A 22,890-nucleotide genomic window follows, 5' to 3' on the forward strand; every position below is an offset into this window, starting at 1 on the left:
GCATTGTTGGTGGAGTTGTGAACTGATCCAACCCTTCTACAGAGCAATTTGGAACTATGCCCAAAGGGTTGTAAAGCTGTGCATACCCTTTGATCCAGTAATAGCACTACTAGGTCTGTAGCCCAAAGACATCATAAAAAGGGAAAAAGGACTCACATGTACAGAAATATTTATAGCAGCTCTTTTTTGTGGTGGCAAAAGATTTGGAAAATGAGGGGATACTCATCAACTGAAAAACTGCTAAACAAGTTGTGGCATATGAATGTAATGGAATACTACTGTGCTATAAGAAATGATTAGCAGGTAGATTTCAGAAAAACCTGGAAATACTTACATGAACTGATGCTGAGTGAAATGAGCAGAACCAGGAGAACACTGTACACAGTAACAGCCACATTGTGTGATGATTAACTATGACAGACTTAGCTCCTCTCAGCAATACAGTGATTCAAGACAATTCCAAAAGACATTGGAATTATAGAAAGAATTATGGTGTCTGAATGCAAATTGAAGTACACTATTTTCACGTTCTTTGTTTTTTTTCGTGGTTTTTTCCTTTTGTTTTGATTCTTTTTTCACAACATGACTAATGTGAAAATATGTTCTGCATGTATAACCTTTTTTATATTGCTTACCATTTTGGGGAGCGGAGAAAGGTGGGGAGAGGGGAGGGAGGGAAATAATTTAGAACTCAAAATTTTACAAAAATGAATTTTGCAAAATATCCTTACGTGTAATTGGGGGAAAAAATACTATTAAGGGGAAAAAAGAAAGAAAGAAAGAAAAATGACCTGTGAGTTGGGAGACTTGTGTTCTGTTCTGGCTTTGCCACTAATTCACTGTATGACCCTGCATGACCTGGCCAGGGGATCTGTCATGGCTTGGTAATCTCTAAAGACTCTTCCAGTTTTGACATCCTACAGTGTTCTAAGGTTCCTCCCAGATTCAACATCTTTTGTTCTAACAAAGGATGGTGATAGCCTATTTGTTCTCACAGACTACTTTGACAGACTTTCTCAAAATCTGACATGCCCTGTTCTAAAGTTCCTTCTGGTCCAGATATTCTAAGGTCCCTTCCCACACCAACATCCCCTGTCCCAAGGCCCCTTCTGGCCCTCAAATTCTCAATACTGAGGCCCCTTCCCACAAACATTTCCTGCTCTAAGGCATCTTCCAGCCTAGATATTTTGGGTCCCAAGGCCCCTTCTGGTTCAGACACTGTGATCTAAGGTCCCTTCCTCTTCTTGCAGGTCTTTGCTCCGAGGTCCGTTCCACCTCTAATATTCTCTTTTCAAAGGCCTCAACCAGCTCTGACATGCCAGTGATCATATTATACTCTTAGTAGAGTCTTCTAACTCATTCGCAGAGCCAGCTGCCTTCAGATCCAATGCGTCCAAGTCTCCCACTGCTCACAGTACTGGCTAATATATCAATCCTGGACTTCCAGGAACACATTTTCAACCAGACAGCAAGATTCCCAAGCAAAGGCTGTGTGCCCAGGGCCAACAAGGGGACGAGGGGAATTGCAGGGGCCTAAAGTCAATACAAAAACTGCAAACTATATTTCTGAGGCTTAGTAAACTACTTACCCAAAAACCTACTTTCTCTCAGGTCCACAGAATCTTTGGGTGTCAGTTGGAAGGGACCTTAGAGACCAACTAGTCCAAGCCCATCCTTCTACACGAATGGAAACTGAGCCCAGAGAGGGGAACTGCTCTCTCTACCCAGGAATCTGAGGTCTCTCAACTATGCACAAGTTTCATATATGTAACCTGCTACCTTCACCAGAGGACACAGCAGATAGTCCCGTCTCTAGAGGCAGCTAGAGGGCACAGTGGATGGAGTCAGGAAGACCTGTTCAAATACGTCCTCTGATACTTTCTACCTGTGTGACCCTGGGCAAGTCACTTAACCTGTTTGCCTCAGTTTCCTCAATTGTAAAATGGAGATGGTACCTCGTCCCAGGGTTGTAGTGAGGACCAAATGATATATTTGTAGAACACTTAGCACAATGACTGGCATGTAGCAAGAGCTTAATAAGTACTTGTTTCCTCCCTTTCCTTCCTTCTCAGAAAGAGAAACAAAGCTAAGAGAAGGGAATCTTCCCGGTTCCACAGAGTGAGTCAACAGTACATTTGGGAGAGAACCTGGGAGCCTTTTTTCTCCATCCAGGAGGCTATATAAAATGAGGGGTTTGGATTGGATGAGTTCTAAGGTCCCTTCTAGATGGGATATTTTAAGTATGCACTGACACCTAGGTGAGAACCCTCCTGGGTCTGACATTGTTCTGAGGCCCCTTCCAGCTCTGCCATCCTATGTTCTAAGTAGGATCCCTTTCACTTCTAACATTGTATGATTCTAACCACCTCCTCCTACAATAACCACCCAAGGTGTGGTTTGCTGATTTGAAGCTTTAGGATAAAAAGGAGCATTGCACAGAGCACTTTCTATTCTTAAAGGAAGGGGGCCTTGCCAGGGAAACAGCTGCCTTGGATGACAGAATCAGGGCTCGGGGCACACAGTTCCTGCCTACGTTAGGGCGGCAAGAGAAAAGGCAAGGCCCTAAAATAGCCCACTAGATCTCTTGGGTATCTGCTCGAAAAGTCAGGGGAGCCAGCCCTAGCAGCCCCAGGGGCACCCCACCTCACCTCTAGTTTATTAACTCCCTTGAGAGCCAATCTAAAACTAGCTTCACAGAAAGGGACAAAGTCCATAAGCCACACCCCCAAACCAGCTGCCTCAAGATTCCCTGGAATAAGATATTTTAAATCCTAGGATCCTGGGTAACACTTCAACCATCATGGGTTAGAGGGGACTATTTGTGAATACAAGGCAAGTGTTTAAAACAGGAGGCAAGGGAAAATAGAAAGGGGGAGCTGTCTCATATCCTACAGTCTCAGTAGGGTCCCCTAAATCTATTGGCTACCCCCTTCCCCCACTGTATGATGGCAGAAACACTACGTCTGTTCTGGTCTCAGCTCTGACCCTGTGTGCCTCTGGACACCTCACTTCCCTCTGGTGCCCAGGTGTCTCCCCTGTAGAATTCGAAGGGTTGGGAAATCTAGAGTCTGTTTCCACTAAATCATACACTTCGATGATGCTAGGCCACAGAGGGCCTTTTCAGTGTGGCTGGCAATGCATTACAAGCCTGTGGGAGGAGTCCCCAGCATCCTAGGGACTCCTCTCCTCACCACAGACTGGTCTACTAGGGAAGCAGCCCAACCCCAAGTGCAGCTACCACTCTATTAGGAAGGAACTGGGTATTAAGTTTACTCAAGAGAAGACTTAGTGGGTCACGATGCCAGTCATCAAGTATTTGAAAAGTTGTCTGCAAGAACCAGAGGGCAGATCTATAAGGAAGGAGACCCAGTAAGTAGCTACAATTAAAATGATGTCCAAGCCGAATGGGCCCCCTTAGTAGTTAGCAGGCGGTCCCCCTCCAGAGAGGGCTGGCTGACCATTCAACTAGGATGCTGTGAAGGCCATTTCTGTGCAGGTATGGGTATGAGAACCTGAGGGAGATTCCCTACTCCTGCCCCAAGGGGCATCAAGGTGGTACAGTGGATAGAGTGCCAGGTCTGGCACAGAAAGACTCCTCTCCTTAGTTCAAATCTAGATACTTCCTAGTGGGGTGACCCTGGGCAAGTCACTTAACCCTATTTGCCTCAGTGACCCCATCTGTAAAATGAACTAGAGAAGGAAATGGCAAATCACTCCAGTACCTTTGCCATGAAAATCCCAAATGGGCTCACAGAGTCAGACATGTCTGAACAACAACATGAGGACCCTTCCAACCCTGAGATTCGGTGGTATTAGAACCTAAGCCTAAAGGAGATACTGAAGACTGGCTGAGAGCTGAAGGCAGACTCAGGCCCTGGGCTATTTTTCAATCAGTTGCACCTGCAGGAGTGGTAGTGAGTGCTTAGCCCTGCCTCACACACAGAGGTCCTGCCCAAATGTATCAGTGGCAGGAGAGGATGATTCACTTATATTTATTTCCATGCTGCTGAAGTCTCTTTTCATAGACTCAAAAAGGCTGACACATCATAGCCACATCAAGGTGCTCCAAAGCCAGAACCTCAATGCCCACCTCCAAGGCTTTGTACAAACTGCCTTTACTGCCATACATTCCCCCCACACCATGGAATGTGCTCCCTCCTAGTGTAGGCCTCTGGGAAGCCCTGGTTCCCTTCAAGCATCAGCTCATGCACCACATCTCCAAAAGGAGGCCTTTCCTGAGCCCCTTCCTCCTTAAATTACATTTACATATTGCAAAATGTAAGCTACTGGAAAGTAACTGGTTTTCATTTCATCTCCCTCTTGGTGTCTCTGGCACCTAGCGTGCTGCCGTGCTCGTTTTTATGTTGGGTTAGACTTGTGATTCCATTGACACAGGGAACTCCTGGTAAGAAAATGCCAGACAACTGTTCTGTAACAGTCTTAAGAGAGATGCTGAGAACACTAAAGGGCAAAGGACTTGCCCAGGGTCACTTGGCCAATGCCAGGTCAGCAGCAGGACTTGAAACCAGGCCCTCCTGACTCTGGCTCTAAGGCCGGCTTTAATTCAACTGCATCACCACACCAGTCACTTAAGGCCCGATGGACTAAAGTGATTTATAAGACAATTGGCATGGTCTCTACCTCAAGAACCACCCTCACTTTACAGAAGGTGAGGCTGGGGCAGAGAGAAGTTCCATCCTGCCAAGGTCACAGGATCATCTGGATCAGAAGATGAGGCTGCCTGCCTCCAGACTACTACCTCGTAAGTAGGTCCTGCTGCCTGCAGGAAGTTCAGCTGCAGTGGAGGCACCAGAAGGGTAAGCTAGGACCAGGGTCCCAGGCAGCATGACTTCTACCCACCTTGCCTGGGCACAGGGCATATTCCTATCCCAAATTGGCTATACAGTGAATCAGAGAAAACATCACTGCCTTCATGCATCACTATCCAAAACCTAACACCCTGACATCACTCCTGCACGTCCTTGGGAAGATTCTCCACCAAGCCCCTGTAACGCCCTGGTCACCTAAACTCCCACAGCTGGCCTGGGGCCAAACCAGCTTAAAAGGCTTCCCTGACGCAAAACCAGTCAGGTTACTGGGATGGCTGGCCATCACATGGTCCAGACAGGCTGGTCCATCAATCACCCTTGTGACACTGGCTCAGTCCACCTGGGCCTCTCCAGGGAGGAGCCACTTTTCAGCCACTAATCCTCCCCAGCCACTGTTGCCCAAGTCAAACACAATCCCTTCTCAAACCAGGATGCCCCATACATAGCACTAAGACCTTCACCCATCCATCCGGCTCCAGCAGCTCCCAGGCCAGCACCATGGCCAGGCACAGGCTGAGTTTTAAGAAACAGCTAAGTACACACTTGGGACTGATCTGGTAACCAGCCAAGATCAGACAGGCTCCTCCCCAAGCACAGATCCAGCTCAGAGATTCCCAAGGTCTACCCAGCCCCACAAGCTGAAGAGAGGACAGCGTTGTAGACACACAAATCATCTCCAGGCTATTCCCAATCTGGCCAGAATGCAATCTTTGGAAGTGGAACATGGACACAGGAAACATCTGCATTTCTGAGTAAACCTCTGAACTCCTAAAGCCCCAGTGGCTGAGATATCTTAGGGTTCCCAAAGTGGGCAGAGGATTGCTGAGAAGTATACAAACTCCTGGGAAGAGTCCTAGCCCACCTAAGCACAGAGTCACCTGGGATTCAAGCAAGCCAGAAGAGACATACAACCCACCCAGGGCCTCAGTCCCACAGATCACTGCCACTAGGCAAAATGGAAGGTGTCCACAGCAAAAAAACAAAACCAAAAACAAAGACACAAAAAAGACCACATTCCTCACCACTAAATAACTGTCTGGCAATTTAGACCCCAGTGAAAGCCCCCTCTTCACTACCCTTAACACACACTGAAAGCACAACCACATATGCCCTTAGGCCTGCCCATGCAGTACTGTCGGAGACCCTGGAGAAAACAGCCCTCCTGAAAGAATTTGGACTATGGGTCTCTTCACAGTTGGCCCCAAAAACCCCAGGCAAGGGGGAGTGGGGAGCTCTCTCCAACCCACTGGTGTGATTCTGTTTGCACAGTACATCCTCCAATCCCCACTGCCCAGCCCAGACAGAAGTCATACAACATACCCAGCTTCATAAGACAGGCTAGCAGTATCCAGAGGGAGATCTCGAAGGGGGTCCGCACGTGAGTATAGTCGATGTCCAGGACAGGGAAAGGCTTGCGTGGCTTCCCATGAGTGGATCCTGAGTGGTTGGTCACTGGGCGGACTTCATGGCTGACCTCTGGTGGAGCTGAGGTGACATCCCCATCCCCAGGGCCTATGTACAAGCCCATGGTGGACACTTTTGATGTCACTGTATTCTGCAGCCCATGGCTCCTCAGTACCGGAAGCAACCCCAGCAAAGCAGCCACCACAAACACGGAGGGGAACACGCGGAGTGGGGAGAGACCACAGAAGCCAGGCCCCGGCATCTTCTTATGCTGTTCCTTGAGGGGAGGGTCCCTCCCACCTCAACAAGGGAAAAGCAGAGTCTGAGACATAGGCAGCAATGAATCTAGGGAGAGGTCTGGAAATCAAAGAGAGCCCAAAGAAAGGAGACAGACTGGTTGAGGAGGGGTGGGGGATGGGGTGGAATGAAGACAAAACAAGAATTACTAAGAAAAACTCATGTTTTAAAAGATTAAGGAACTGCTCTTCTTAGAGGGAAGAGAGTTGTGGGGTCAGGTGGAAAGGGATGTATGTGCACAGACTACGGGGGAAGGAGGAGAGAGGAGACCAGGATTTCCATATGAGGGAGGAAAAGAAAGGAAAGGAAAGCTGAGGAGTCTGGGAATCCCAGGGCTGAGGAGATGAGAGGGAAGAAGGGGGAGGACTGGGATTCCCAGCTGTGGACAAGAAGAGAGAGCTAGGTCTCCCCTCCACTGAGGAGGGGACTGGCGAGGAGAGGGAGGGAAGGAGGAAGGGAGAAAGGGAAGTTAGGAGTCCAGGTGGGAAGAAGGTAGGAGAGGGAAGGGAGACTGGGGAGAGGGAGAGAGGAGAGAGAGGCTGGGCCCCCGCAGCTAGGAAGAGGGAGAGGAGGCTGAGACCCCGGCAGCTGGGGACAGGAAGGGAGGAGAGGCTGGGACCTAGTAACTGGGGAGAGGGAGAGAAGGCTGGGACCCCCGAAGTTGGGGAGGGGGAGAAGAGGCTGGGACCCCGCAGCTGGGAAGGGGGAGAGGAGGCTGGGACCCCGCAGGAGAAAGAGGGAGAGGAGGCTGGGACCCCGACAGCTGGGGAGGTGGAGAGGAGGCCGGGACTCTGCAGCTGGAGAGGGGGAGAGGAGGCTGGGACTCTGCAGCTGGGGAAGGGGAAAGAAGGCTGGCACCCCGGCAGCTGGGAAGAGGAAGGGAAGGCTGGGACCCTGCAGCTGGGGAGGGGAGGAGGCCGGGACTCCGGGCAGGTAAGAGCAGCACCGGGGATGGGGAAGAGGCCGGTGGCCGGGCGTGCCGGGGTGAGGTTCCCCGAAAAAGGGCGGGGTGCGGGGGCGGGGAAGGGGCTCCGGCCGCTGGAGGCGGCTCCAGAGGGCCGAGAGAGCCCGCGGCAGCCGGTGGCCGGCTGCGTGGCCCCAGCTCGGCGCCCCCGGCCCTACGGCTCCTGCTGATCCCCTGTGGCTTAGGCTCCAGCTCCGGCAGCAGCGAACTGAGCCCACCGTCAACCCGGCACCGCCTTTTATACGTACCACAGAGCAGCCGGCGCGGCGGGCTAGAGAAACACCAACGGAGTCCGCCGCACTACAGCGCCTCTTAGCGGCGCTCGGTGGAGGTGTGCTGGGGGCGGCAGCCAGTGGCTACCCTCGCTTGCTCTTGGCGGTCTCCTTCAGAGTCTGGACTCGGGACATCAGGACCTGGAATTCATCTATACTTCCCTGTGCCTCAGTTTCCCCAGGGAAACTCCCTGGAAATGGAACGGAAAGTGCAAGGAGAACTGCCTGAAGGGTCAAGGGCAGGGAGATAGCGGTAACAGAGTGGCTACTGGACCTGTCAATCAGCATGCATTTATTAAGCGCTTGCAACGTGCCAGGCACTGTGCCAAACTCTATGGATACCAAGAAAGGCAAAAACAGCCCCTGCCCTGGAGGAACTTTCACTCTAATGGGGGAGATAACGTGAAAGCAAGAGATACTTACGCTGTATTTATCGGGTGTATGGAAGGTGATCTCAGAGGCAGAGACACTCCCTCGGGCAGGCGATGGAGTTGAAGCTGAGCCTTGATGGAAGCCAGAGTAGCTAAGAGCAGAGGTGAGGAGACCGAGCATCCCAGGCATGAGGGACGGTCAGTGAGTACAGTGTTATGGCATAGGGAGTCATGGGTAAGGAACAACAAGCCCGTGGGCCATTATGGCTGGGAGGAAGGTGTTAGAAGGCTGGCAAAGTGGGAAAGTCTGGGGTTTCACATGCCAAACAGAAGAGTTTATATTTCATCCCAGAGGTGATAGGGAGCCACAGCATGTCACACCTGGGACACGTTAAGAAAATCCTCTTGGCAGCTGAGTGGAGGCTGAACTGGAGTGGGGTGAGATGAGCTAAGTAGGAGGTTATCACAACAGTCTAGGTGTGAAGGGATCAAGGCCGAACAGGTGTGGTGGCTGAATGAGTGGGAGAGAACAATCTTGAGAAGATCTGGCAAGAGAGCCCACGAGTGGGATTGAGGAAGATAGCGGAATCGAGGCTAGCACAGAGGCTGGGAGCCTGGGCGACTAGGGGGGCTCAATCAGTCAACAAGAATTTATTAAGCACTATGTGTCAGGCCCTGTGCCAAACTCTGGAGATTCAAAAAAAGGCAAAAACACAGTTCCTGCCCTCCAGAAGCTCACACTCTAACGATGGAGACAACGTGCTAATAATTTTGTTATTTACATGCAATGTAAAAGGGAGTCAATTCCAAAGGATAGGCATTAGGCAGAGGGAGGGGAATGGGGAAAGACCTCTTGTACCTCTTTCAGAAATTGAGATCTGAGTTTTCTTAAGTCTTATAGAAGGTCAGGATAGAGGGGTCCGGGAAAGCAGGAGGACAGTACAAAAGAGGGAAAGGTTAGGGGTGGAATGGGGGGAGCCAAGACAAGATCATGGATTCTGCTTTGAATATGTTGAGTTCGAGAAGGCTGGGGGGAAATCTAGTTCAAGACGTTCAAACTGTATTTGGTGATGCAGGAATTGAAGCTTAGCAGAAAGACTAGGGCTGGATAAATCAATCTTGGAATCATTTTCATAGGGGTGAGGGGACTGGTCAATCAGTCAGTCAGTCAATAAACATTTATTAAGCACCTACTAGGTACCAGGCATTGCGCTAAATGCTAGGGATACAAATTAGAAAAAGATAAACACTCCCTGCCCTCAAGAAGCTTCCAATCTAATAGAAGACAATACCCAAAAGGGGGGTTGAAGGTGGGAGGCTAGGGGGAGATAGTGGAGCCCAGACTAAGTAGTGCAGCTAGTGAGAAATGCAGTTGCTGGCCTGGGAGCCCCTCTTTAAAAGGCGGTTTGGGGAGGAGTTCTTTGCTCTAGCGCTCCAATCCAAGAGGCATAGGGTCCTGAGGTAGGTGTGAGTACCAAAGCTGATCCAATCTCAAAGGCAGGATGATGAATTTCCTGGCATTGAGGTATCTTAGGAGCATGATCACAATAGAGTTCAGTGCGAGGATTGTAGCTGGTAGGAAATGCAGAGTCCCTCGGTGATGATCTAAAACCAACTAGAGGTTTGACCTTTTCGTTTTACAGGCCAGGAAAGTGAAGGCCAAAGAAAGGTAGTGACTGATAAACAGTTTTCTGCCTAATAAATGTCAAAGCTGGGATCAAACTCAGGTCTTCTGACTCTAAATCCGTTGTGCTTGTGACTATAAAATCTATGAACAGTTCATGAGTGGGAGGTGGCAGTAGCTGATGAGGGGACTCATGTTCAGGACCCAAAGCAAGAAGCAGTAGAGCAGGGGGTCCTGGGGAAGAATCGTCCTGCAGCTGGGGAAGGGGAACAACAGAAAGAATTGCCATTCTTCCTCAGGCTCAGGATCATCTCAGCTGATATTCTAAACTGATTTGTTTCCTGTTTGACCCCACTCTTCTCCATTCTTTGGGTACCAGCCAGGGAAGGAACCAAACCCCGATCTCTGTGACAGTCCTCCCAGCCCTGAGGCAGTAGGACCAGGAAATACCAGCCCCAGAGATGCTGAACAGCCCGGAGAAGGTTATAACAACAGTGCTGTAAAAGGTAGGCCAGGAGGCACCACCAGAGTTAGCCACACCTGGCAAAAATACATGTGTGAAAGAAAAAAAACATGTGTGTGTCCTCTATATATATGTGGGCAAGGGGGGAAAATCTATCCCAGGAACAGCCATGCCACCAGGCAGCAGATAGTCAAATCCTGACTCGGCTACTTACTAGCTGGGTGAACTGAGGCAAATCACATAGGCTCACTCAACTTCTGTTTCCTGGGTATCCTAGAGACAGCCATGAGGTACAGTAGACAGAGCACTGGACTTGGAGTCGGAAGGACCTGAGTTTTACCTCTGCCTTACACACGTGCCAGCCCTATGACTCTGGGCAAGGTCAGCCTCAGTTTCCTCACCTTTCAAATGAAGGGATTAGACTAGATGGCCTCCAAGGTCTGCTCCAGCTCTAAATCTATGATCCTGCCATCATTTCCTTTGTCTGGGCCTTTGTTTCCCCCAGAATAAAAATGAGGATGTTACTCATACCCCCGCCTCAAGTCAAGAAGCATTGGTTAAGTGCTTCCTATGGGCCAGGTCTCAAATCCAGCCTCAGACACTTACTAGCTGTGTGACCCTGGACAAGTCCCTTCACCCTGGTTGCCTCAGTTTCCTCATCTGTAAAATGAGCTGGAGAAGGAAATGGCAAACTGCTCCAGTATCTTTGCTAAGAAAACCCTGAATGAGATCACCACCAGAGGACTGAAAAGATTTAACAACGACAAATATGCTAAGCACTGGGCAAAGTGCTTAGAATACAAATACAAGCAGAAACATAGTTCTACCCTCAAGGAAATTTTATTCTAATGGGGAAAGACAGTAATACAAGGAAGCTGAAAAGGGAAGGAGGGGAAAGAGGGAGAGGAGGGAGAGGGGGAGGAGAGGAGGAAGGGAGAGAAGGGAGAAGAGAGGGAGGAGGGGAAGGGAGAGAAGGAAGGGGAGGAGGAGAAGGAAGGGGAGGAGGGGAAGGAGAGGGAGGAGGCAGAGGGGAGGAGGAAGAGGGGAGGAGGGGGAAGAGGGAGAGGAGGGGGAGGAGGGGAAGAGGGAGAGGAGGGAGAGGGGGTGGAGCAGAGGAAGGGGGAGGAGGGAGAGGAGGGGGAGAAAGGTTACTCTCCACCCTCTAACTGTGAACCCTGCTTGGGCTGGGTGGGGTTGGAAGTGAGCCTGTGGTTGGCATAGATGGTTCCTCAAATATAAATTCCTAGGAGGAACTCACCCAAGGGATTTTCCAGGGTAAGAAGGCAGCTGAAACATTGGTGATAAAGAAAGAAGTAAGCACTTATATATCATCTCATTTGATCTTCACAACAACCCTGGGAGGTAGGTACTATTATGATCTCCATTTTACAAGTGGGGAAATTGAGGCAAAGGTGAAGTGACTTGCTCAGGGTCACAAAGCTTAAGTGTCTGAAGTGGGCTTTGAACTCAGATCTTCTCCTGAGTCAAGGCCCACCTCTCCATCCACTGTACCACCTAGCTGCCGGAGAGTCAGCTGCTAACCTTATAGGGTTGCTGTGAGGAAGCCCTTTTTAAACCATAAAGAGATCTTCGAGTAGGGGCTTTAAGGCCTGTGTGATTGGGATGTTACAGTGGGGATTCCTGTTCAGGTAAAGACTGGACTAGATGGTCGATGGGGATGGCCCTTCCACCCTGAGGTTCTGTGAGTCTGCCATAAAGTAAAGTGAGTTTCTGTACCTATAAGTGGATAACAGCTAACATTTTAAGGTTTGCAAAGTACTTTTGTAAGAAATGGGAGAAGGAGTTTTGTTTCCACAGAACTAAAGGTGTGCTTCCCTGCCCTCCCCCATCCCAGCTTTAGCAGAGACCAGGCCTCAAGGTCGGTCAGGTGAGAGGTCAGAGACTTGTACGCATGTGCATACTTTTTGAGAAGGCAGTCTGGGGAATTAGAGAGGCCAAACCCACTTGAACCTGTTCAAGCTTATCTAGTGTCTGGTCTTGGTCAAGAATCCAGGCCTACTGATTTGCATCATTTGCATATGTTAAAGAGGGAAAGTAGGGGAAGTAAAAGAATATAGTTTAATCCTAAACTAAGACAAGGAAAATCTAATTAACTTCACTTTTGCTTCTGTATCCTTATTATCCTATTTATATAAACTATATAACCTAGGAAAACTATGTAAAAAAACAAAGATTGTAAACTAACCATGACTCTAGCAGGAGTGGAGGGAATGGTTACCCCTGCTCCTGCAGCTGTAGCGGTGTGAGTGTTCCCGCGAGCACTACACCCGCTCTCCCGGGGAGCGTAATAAAATGCCTTCCTCTGCCCACTCTGGTCCTGAATTCTTTGGGTGTGAATGGGCAAATCACATGGATTTCCCTAAGGTCAAGTGAAGGGAAGCAACAGGCAGCGGAAGCTCGCCAGGCTTACTCCTGGATCTTGTCTTGGGGTGTCCTGTGATCCCCACTGCGGTGTTAAGAGGGCTACCACTCTGGATTCCCTTGGGGAACCCTGTGGTCTGCACGGCCTTCTTAAGGGGACATCGCATGGGACTTCCGGCCCTGTCTCGGGAGCCTTGTGATCTTACTGTCATCCTAAGGGGCCATCACTGGGGTCTTCCTTAGGGTCTGACCCCTAGGAGGCCCTGTGATCCCCACAGATTAAGGGATGGCTACCACGTGGTCTTCCTCTGGGAGTCCTGTGGTCTGTACAGCCTTCCCTAGGGATTATCACAGGGTTCTTCTTCAGGACTTTGGCCCTGCCTAGGAAGTCCAGTGATCGCCAAAACCACGTTTCTCACACTTTACATACGTTTTCTCAGATACACACTATTATTGTCCCTGTTATCTGTCCCTGCAGAGACTGAGGCTAGAAACATTAAGTGATCCACCCAGGATAACACAGTTAGAAAGTGTCTGAGACAGGATTTGAATTTGGGTCTTCCTTACACTACATCTCTACATCTAGACCTCAGTCCATTACATTGGACTGTCTTTGGCAGTGGGAGATTTTAAATTGCCCATCTCTCACAGCCAGGGAGGAATGAAAGAATGAAAGGAGGGAAGGAGAGAGGAAGGGAAGAAAGGAAGGAAAGAATGGAAGGAATAAAGGAAGGAAGGAGAGAAGGAAAGAAGACAGGAAAGAAGGAAGGAGGGAGGGAAGGAAAGAAGCAAAGAAGGAAGGAAAGGAAGGAAGGAGGGAGGAAGGAGGGAATGAAGGAAGGAAGGAAAGAAGGAGGGAAGGAAGGAGGTGTCTTCCAAGAGCTTACATTCTCATTCTAAAATGGTAAAGAGACACAAGAGGAGAATGGGGCTTGATCCATGGGGCAGCTGCTTAATATACCTTTTACTTGATTACTGTGCCCAGAGCTGGAGGTAGAAAGGGAGGAAGAAGGAATACCACACTCCACACAGTGCCAGGGAGGATGGCTAGATGGGATTCGAAGTTGGATCTGTTGTGGGGGCAGTACAGTTGGCTAGGTGAGCCCACACTTACTCATTTGATAATCAAGACAGCTCAGTCTCAAGGTAGAAGTTCCAAAGCTGAGTGGATCAACTGTCCTGGAGCCTGGGGCCAAAATTTCTACAGGTTCCATCTGGAGGATGCATATCCAGGTGGAGAAAATATCAGGGGGCAGCATCTGGACAGGCAGCCAGATGTCTCAGAAGGACAGCTGGATGGAGTGTATCTGTTGAAATGATGGGGGAAACGGAGAGTTCCAAACAAAATGACCCAAGAAAATTTTCACACAATTTTCTGTGTGACCGGGGAAGATTTCAGAGAAGAGTGGGTACCTTTCATCAAGATCCACAGTCAACTCTCATGATAACATGGTTCAGCCAGTCTCCAAAGTGCAAGAGAGCCCCTTGTCAACCGGCCTTACTTTCCTGGAATGCCCTCCTACCTTCTTTCCAATTAAAGTCCTAACCATTCTTCAGGGCCCAGCTCAAGTGCCCTTTTTTTTTTCTTTTCTTTTTTTAAAGACTGGATCCCCAGGCTGGAAGCAGAGTGGCCACTTACAGGCCCAATGCTACAACAGATGGTCATGGAAGCTTTGACTTGCTCAGTTTCTGATCTTGGCTGATTGTTCCAGGCAACCCAGTGGCTCACCACACTGTTGCCAAACTTAGTTCAGACCCCCTGATTGGTATAACCCACTGAATCTCGGAACTCTTGAGCTTAAGAGATCCGTCATCCTCAGCCTTCCCACCAACAGGAGGCATTAGAGGTGGCCACCACCATGCCCAACCCAAGTGCCACTTAGGAGAAGCCTTTTTAGACCACGCCAGCCCCATTTTGATCTTTACCTCCAACGAATACCAGCAGCACTAAGTTAGCTAGCCTGTTATTTGATGGTATCATAATACAGTGGAAAGAATCAGAGCCACAGCAATGGTATGACCAGGATTTTAACCCAAGGCAATGAAATATAGAAGGCATTGATATCATTTGTTGCTCCTTCAGCAGCAACTGAGCTTAAAGTCTAGTTAACAATACTAATTAGCTAAAATGAGAAGCTACTAGGTGGCCACTCTCCGCCCTGCCCCCACCCCCACCCCCCACCCCACTACTGGAGTCATACCCCAAGTTGGCTCCACCCTGGTCCAGTTTTGCCTTTTGAACAACCTACTCAGCATAAGCCTTCCAGCATCCTATAACTGACTGCAGCGTCCTGGGATCTTGCCCCCCCCACTCCCACCCCCAAATACTCACCATGGGGCAGTCTTGCCCTTTCTCTCAACTGAATTTATCTTAAAATGTTGAGTTGATGGCACATGTTGTTTAGCTTGCCCTGGGCACCAAAATTCCTAGTGATAGCTCTAGAAAGAGCCCTATATCTGAAGACAGAGGATGTGAGTACAAACTTCAACTCCATTATCACCTATGTAACCTTGATGAACCGCTTGACCTTTGTCTTCCTCATTAAAATGAAGGGGTTGAGCTAGGCGGTTTCTGAGGTCTCATCTACCTCTAAGTCCTGTGATCCTACATGATTCTACTGTATAATACCACAGCAAAATAGAAAAATCACTGGACTTGAAAGGCAGGAGACCTCGGTTCAAGTCCCAGCTCTAGCTGTACAACTTTGGACCCCTACCCAAATCCAACTTTCCTTATCTATAAAATGGGGATAGGAGGGAAAGAATACCTATACTTCCAGGGCTTTTGGGAAGAAAGCTCTGACTGGGTAAGAAATAATAACAATAGCTAGCATTTATTTAATACTTTAAAATTAATAAAGCCCTTTACATATGTTTTCACCACAATTGTGGGAGGAAGGTGCTATTGTTATCCCCCTTTTCCAGATAAAGAACCTGAGCTTGAGAAAATTTAAATGACTTGTGGGGGGTCATCTGGCTAATACTTGTCTAAAAGCAGGAGGTCAGCAAACTAAAACCTATGAGCCAAATGCACTTGCTGCCTCCTTTGGTATATCCCAGATAAGAATAGCTTTTACATTTTTAAATACAATAAAACTTTATTTAAAAAATATTAAAATCTGGGAAAACAGATTCTAAAGAAACATTGGAACTCAGATCTTCCTGACTCCATATTCAACACCCTAGACACTGTTCCACCTAGCTTCCTCTCTGAGTATTGCACTGTAACTGGCTCTTGAAAAGGAAGCTGACAAAGATCAGAAAGCAAGGTCAATATCCCTCAGCAGGAAATGACTAAACAAGCTGTGGTCCATGCATGTACTGAGCTATAAGAAGCAATGAATGTGATGAATGCAGAGAAGCATGGGAAGACTTATATGAACTGATGCAAAATGAAATAAGCCAATCCAAGAAAACAATGCACACAAAGACTACAACAAAAATGTAAAGGACAACAGCAAAACAAAACTGAATGGCACAAAATTATAATGACCAAGCTTGTCCTCAAAGAGTGGATATTAGAAAGTATTCCATCACCCTGCCCCCCACCATCTTTGCATAGATGTAGCATTATGGGTGTTGAACATTACATATAATGTCAGATTATTCTGATATGTCAGTAGATTTCTTGAACTGGTTTTCCCCCCTTTTTTATTCTTTGTTTTACAAGATGGCTCTTTGGGAGAAGGGGAAGTGATATATTGAGAAATGTAGGTGACAAAAAAAAGAAATCTATTATTTTTTTTAAATGGGAGTTAAGGTTGATAGTCTTTCCAACTATACTCTATGTTCCTTGAGGGCAGGAGCCAAGTCTAATTCATTCAATCAACTGACATCTTTTGGGAATTAGGTAAATGCAAGGCTGTGAGGGATAAAAAAGATGAATGGCGTGGTCCCTGCACTCATGGCACATATAGGAAAATAGGGTATATAAGACATATAATAGGGGAACAACCATAAGAGAGTTGTAAACCAAGCACTGTGGAGTACTTCTAGAGAGGAGAGATCACTTCTGACGAGGAATCTGGGCAGGTTTCATGGAGGAAGTTGCATTTGAGCTAGGTTTGGAGAGGCAATGAGAGGTAGGGGGCTTGCACAAAATTTGTAATTATAGGACCTGGGTTTGAATCCTATGTCAACAGACAGAGATGTAACGTAAAATTTTTCTAATTAAATGGAATAGTAAATTTTGAGAAAGCAGTATGATTAGACTGTTTCCTCTAAGAATTATACATATGTATACGACTGGTTTCCAAACATATCTAATATGGAAATTCAGGCTTTGAGTATGTTATATTAATAAGTTCTCAAAATTGGATTAAAGATTTTACATCTAAAATTGTAATTGTAAAGAATTGAAATTATTTCTCCATTTTAAGGCATCTGATAATTTTAAAAGACAGAAGGGTTAACTGTGTAAGTTAGACACTTAAAAATTTTTTAAAAGATTCTTTTATCAGGGTTTAGGTAAGGATAAAAACAGAAAGTGGTATATAAAAACTGAAATTCTCTGAAGTTTCAGGTCTGGAAAACCAAATTTAAGAGAGTGTACTAAATTGTATCAAGTCTTGTAAACTAGCAGAATTATTTAGAAATGAACCAGAGAAGCAAAGCCTCCTTCATAGCTGTCCTGATTCCAGAATGTCCAAGAGAAGCTATCCGAGGGACCAGCTGACTACATGAGACATCTGGCTCTAAAAATGTGCTGATTAAATGGACTTTGGGAGTGGGTTACTAGGATACAAAGAGACTTGATGTTAGTTAATATTGATGATCATTATTGTATTGTTTTGCCCTTTTGTTTCATGGTGTTTATGTTTAAGTTTTCTTGGTTACCTTGGTGACGTGTAAATTTCCCTTCCCAAAATTAGTCCATTGTGAGCTCTTTAAGTAGTTTGATCTGTAACTTGACTTATATAATTCTGATAATGAATATATGAAAAAACCTTATAAATTTGGTTTATACATAAGTGATCCATGGGGGGAATTGGGTTGCCCACTCCCAAGAGGGGGAGCTGAGGAAATTGAGAGAATTAAGGGGATTAGGACATCAAATGGTTAATTGTGGGAATTCAGCAAACCACAGTGACTCCGTCTTGTGACTCAATTCTGGAACTAGCTTAGTTCTCTTTCTATCTCATAATTAATTAGGAGCCATTGAGAGGTTATAAACAGGGAATATTGTCAAAAGAATATTGTGCTCTGATGCCTTGTGCAGGATGGGTTGGACGGGGAGAGACTATAGGGAAAGGAACAAATTTGGGAGGGCAATTGCCATAGTCAAAGGATAAATAATAAGCTCTCAATTAAGCTTCTAGCAGTGACAGTGGGGAGAAAAGAGAATTCAGATGCAAAAGACATCATGATGGAAAAATTAGCAGGATTTGGCAACTGATCGAATGTGGTGGGTGAGAAAGAGAGAGAGAGAGAGAAGAGCCAAGAATGTGTCCAAGATTTTGTGACTGGTGACTGAGAGGATGGTGACATCAAAAGAAACGGGGAAGTCAGGAGGGGTAACTGGTTTTAAAGGGAAGAGGCTGAACTGATCTTTGGACACGTTGATTATGGGATGTCAGGACAATGAAGCAGAAATGTCCAGACAGCAAATGATTCCAGAGCTCGGGAGAGAGATCAGAGCTGGAGATGTAGCTCCAGAGTTCATCCACACAGAGACAACAGTTGAGAGTGTGGGAGTAGATGAGATTGCCAAGGAAAGAGTGAAGAAAGACATGGACTGAAGATGGATTTTTGAAGAATGTCTCTATTTCTCAGGTAGGACGGAGGAAGAATAGTCAGAGAGAATGGAAGAAAATGAGCAGAATAGTGTAGTACATATTTAAGTGTAGAATAAAAAATATTTACAAAAAAAGAATAGTGTGGTTAAAAAAAAAAAAACAAAGAAAGAGAGTTTTCAGAAGGATGGGGGTGGTTAATAGTATCAAAAACTGCAGAAGGTTGGGCGACAGGAGGAGACCTGAAAAAAAATGATTGGATTTGGTGATTAGGAGGTCATGAGTGACTTTGGAGAGAGAAGTTTTAATGGAGGAAAGAGGAAAGGAGAGAAGGTAAACTGAAAGGTTAACAAGAGTGATAAGGAAGTAAAGTGAGTGAATCAAAGTTTGGAAGGAACAGAAGGAAAGAGAGAAAGACACAGACAGAAAGATGGGACACAGACAGAGAGAAACAAAGAGAGAGAAACAGAGACAGAAAGAGGCAGAGAGACAGAGAGATAGAGGATAGAGACACATAGAAAAGAGAGATGGAAACAGACAGAGACACACAGAGTCAGAGTGAACAGCCGCTTAAGGAAATAATGAAGTCAAGGGAAGTCTCTATTGTTTTTTTTGGAGGGGCTGGGGGGTGGGGTTTGAGTTGCTATTGTTTTAAGGGCTAGAAAGAGATGGGGGGGGGGGGTCCCAGTGGAGGATTTATAGGAGGGCATGGACAAGAAGTACTTAGGATAACAAGGCCCTGATAAGTTGTGGTATGCGCCATTGTGGAGTGTACCCACATCAAATGAAATCACAGATCCATTGAAATGTCAAAGGGAAACTCAACATGTTTATAGGCTGAAAGGAAGGACCTGGAAGAAGGGAAGTGGTCGAAGAGGCAGGAGATAGTGGGGGATAGATAGCTGATGGAGCAAGGCCCCAGAGGATGTCAGAGGGCTTGGGTTCAAGAATATAGGAAAGACAGCAGGTAGGGTGGTCATGGTCAGGAAAGAAGAATTCCAAGAATGGTAATGATAGCTCACATATTTATAGTATGTAACAGTTTTCAAAGGGCTTTCCCTATGTAACACCTGGCTGCTCCTCAACATGTCCTCCCATTGGCTACTCCCAAGTCCATAGTACTCAAGTCTTAATTGTCTATCTCAATGCTTACCTCACAAGCCCCTATTTCCACTGGATCTCTTCAACCAAGGCAGAATAAATCTCATGATATCAAATTAAAGCAAAGAACATTTAGTGAAAAATAGAAGGCAGGGTAAATAAAGAATTAAATCAAGCATCAAATGCTATCATGTACTTCCTAAAAATTCACTTCCTAAGCCACCAGAAATGGAGGCTGAGTCCACTCTTCATCTTTTATCTTCAGTACGATGGGAGAGGGGCACAGGCAATTTCACTTATGCACCAACCTGTTGAATTTGGCGACCACAAGCATCTCCACTGGATTAATATCTCACTCTCTCATCTTTATTCCCCATACTGGCTTCTTAGCACTCACAGCACTGCAAGCTGGGGGCCAGAAAGGTTGTTAAAGATATGCCATTTGGACAAATACTAAAGCATCATTGTATGGAAGGAGCAGCTTCTTGGCTTGGGAACCACAGAATATTATGAAAAACTTTGTTGCTTCCTTTTGTTAATGCTCCTGCCAGGATAGTCTAAGTACAACCAAGGGGAAAGCTTCTTTCAATTTTTTTTCTTCTTCCTCTCACTCCAGCTCCATCCCCCTGTGAGATTCCTGTCCTTTCAAACCAGGGATGCTAAAAGTTTCTGAGCACTAATGGACAGACTTCTGAATGATATTGTCCCCCTGAAAAGAAAGGGGCATACCCTCCCCCCTTTAAACTTGCATCAATGTATGAGGTAGGTTGTTAAGTTGGTATTATCTCCATCTTATAGATAAGGAAGGTGATACCCAGAGAAGTTTATGATTTATCCAGAGACCCAAAGCTAATGATTGTTAAAGCTAGAATTTGACACAGCTCTTTTGACCTCACATCCAGCACTTTTCCCCATTGCACCAGGCTGTTTCTTTTCACTATACTATGATGCCATCTTCATGTAGTTTGTATGCTCTGGCTTTCTTTTCCAGAATTAAGATTGCTACATCTTTCCTTTGGGGTTCCAAAGGATAATACTGAGAAGCTCTTGTGTATTATTTATTTAATACCATTGACCTGAGCTTCCACTAGCTGTGTTCTCCTCCTCCTCCCATCCCATCTCCTACATTGTTAGGGACCATTAACCAGCATCCCAGTTCCATTTAACCACTTAATATCAGGTAGTTTTTTGCAAAGGAATATTTATATCTCAGACATAGCAAAAACAAATACAAGCTTTCCCCCCAATACCTCTGGGGCATAGTCTCTTGTATACCACCTTGGTCTCAGGGGAAATAAGCTCAGAACTTAGCTCAATTTCTACAAAGAATTGATCCCACAGAGTTCATATCTAGATGTAGAATGAATGCTGGGTGGGACCTTCCTCTGGGCTAGGGTCATTCCTAAAGGTTGCTCCTCACTCCTTGGGGCACAAATGCTGCATTTGCTGCAAAACTCTGCCTGGATTCCATTTCCTGAAGTTTTACGGTTTGTTCTCCCAATTGAGGTTGAAGACTTCACTCTCTTCACTTGTAATGGGAGAACAAAAATGAATTAAAAGTTCAAGGACTAAGTCCCATATCTCAGGTGCCGTATGACGTTGAAAGGAAACAGAAAGCCCTAAGGCTTTTAGCCTTGCTACATGATTCCTCTGGATTCATTGAGAGGAACAGTCACCAAATGATTGACAGAACTGGATCTCCAAAGGGGCAAAGACATGTGACGGGATGGCAGGATGGGTTAAGCCTTGGGTAAGATGACTAAGACCATAAAAGAAGGGAATCAGTGGCCATATGAGAATCACCCTCAAGGCATGATTCCCTGATGTCACAGACTGGGAAGAGACAGAGATATAGGGTACAAATAGAAGTTTGTTTTGGAAAGTATCCTGGCAGATTCCAGAAGAGGGGCTGCTAGGTAGGAGAAGGAGGAAGGGCTAAGACAGTCAGAGAAGTTGCATGAGACAAGTCATCCCTCTAGCCTATCCCCCATCCCTACAACTCCATGCTTTGGGCCATAGCCAGGACACTTCAAACTCAACTTGTCTAAAATTGCAGTCATCTTTTTCCTTCACTCTCTCTATTTCTGTTGCTGGCACCAACATCCTCCCACTCACCCAGGCTCTTAACCTTAGAGTCATTTTTAACTCTTCTTTCTGTGAAGGGCAAGATCTTTACATCCAATCAGTTGCCAAGTCTCTGGCTTTCATTCTATAATATATGTAAAGAGCTTAACACAGTGTCTGACACATAGTAGGTACTATATAAATGCAAGCAATTATTATCAATATTATTTTCTTTTTTCAATTGCCAGGGTTATTTAATTGTAAAGAGAGTTACTTCATGTATTTATTTATTTATTTTAGTATCTTATTTTTCCCCAGTTACATACAAAAACAATTTTTAACATTCATTTTTAAAACTTTGAGTTCCAAATTCTCTTCCTCCCTCCTTCCCCCCTGCCACCCACATTGAGACAGCAAGCAATTCGACATAGGTTATACACATGTAGTCATGCAAAACACTTCCATAACAGTTACGTTGTGAAAGAAAACATAGACCAAAAAAAAAAAAACCCTTAAGAAAAATAAAGTTAAAAAAGAAGTTAGAAGAAAGTTTTAAAAAGTATGCTTCAACCTGCCATCAGACTGCCAAGATACCATCAGTTCTTTGTCTGGGGATGGATAGTATTTTTCATCATAATTCCTTCAGAGTTGTCTTGGATCATTGTATTGCTGGGAATAGCTAAGTCATTCACAGCTGATCATCCTACAATAGCGCGGTTACTTTGTGCACAGTACATTCCACTTTGCATCAGCTCATGTAAGTCTTTCAAGGTTTCTCTGAAAGCATCCTGTTCATTATTCCCTGCAGTATAATAGTATTCCATCATAATCACATGCCACAATCTGTTCAGTCATTCCTCAATTGATGACCATCCTCTCAATTTCTAAATCTTTGCCCCCCAGAAAATAGCTGCTATAAATATTTTTGTACTTATAGGTGTTTTTCTTTATTATTATTATTTTCTACTCTGATTGGCACCCCAGTTCAGTCCCTTATCTCTTTTCTTTTAAAAGTTTTACTAATGGGGCAGCTAAGTGGTGCAGTAGAGAGAGTACCAACGCTGGAGTCAGGAGGACCTGAGTTCAAATTTGGCCTCAGACACTTGACCCTTACTAGCTGTGTGACCCTGGGTAAGTCATTTAAGCCCAGTTGCCTCACACAAAAAAAAGGTTTTGCTAATACCTTTTGTTTTTATATCATACTTACTTATAGTTATATTCATTTCTCAAAACTCCATCCTAGTCAACTTTCCCTAATAACGACAAAAAAGTTAAGTAAAACGAACCAACATGCCAACCACATCTGAAAGTGGATGAAATATTCCAGAATCCCTTCCCTCTCCAATAAAAGGAAATGCATTTCCCCATTAAAATTTTTGTAGGATTA

At 46.0% G+C, this 22,890-nt stretch overlaps 1 protein-coding gene across 1 annotated transcript in view; it reads right to left on the minus strand.

The window, feature by feature from the left end:
* SLC9A1 (solute carrier family 9 member A1) overlaps positions 1 to 7,025 on the minus strand; it is a 72,814-nt gene extending 65,789 nt beyond the window's left edge. The window contains exon 1 of the mRNA XM_036746764.1: positions 6,150 to 7,025. Within this exon, the coding sequence (XP_036602659.1) occupies positions 6,150 to 6,495 (346 nt within the window). The 5' untranslated portion in view covers positions 6,496 to 7,025. The remainder of the gene's footprint in view (positions 1 to 6,149) is intronic.
* Positions 7,026 to 22,890: the final 15,865 nt, after the last annotated feature.

Source organism: Trichosurus vulpecula, chromosome 2 (genome assembly GCF_011100635.1).
Source record: "Trichosurus vulpecula isolate mTriVul1 chromosome 2, mTriVul1.pri, whole genome shotgun sequence".
NCBI lineage: Eukaryota > Metazoa > Chordata > Mammalia > Diprotodontia > Phalangeridae > Trichosurus > Trichosurus vulpecula.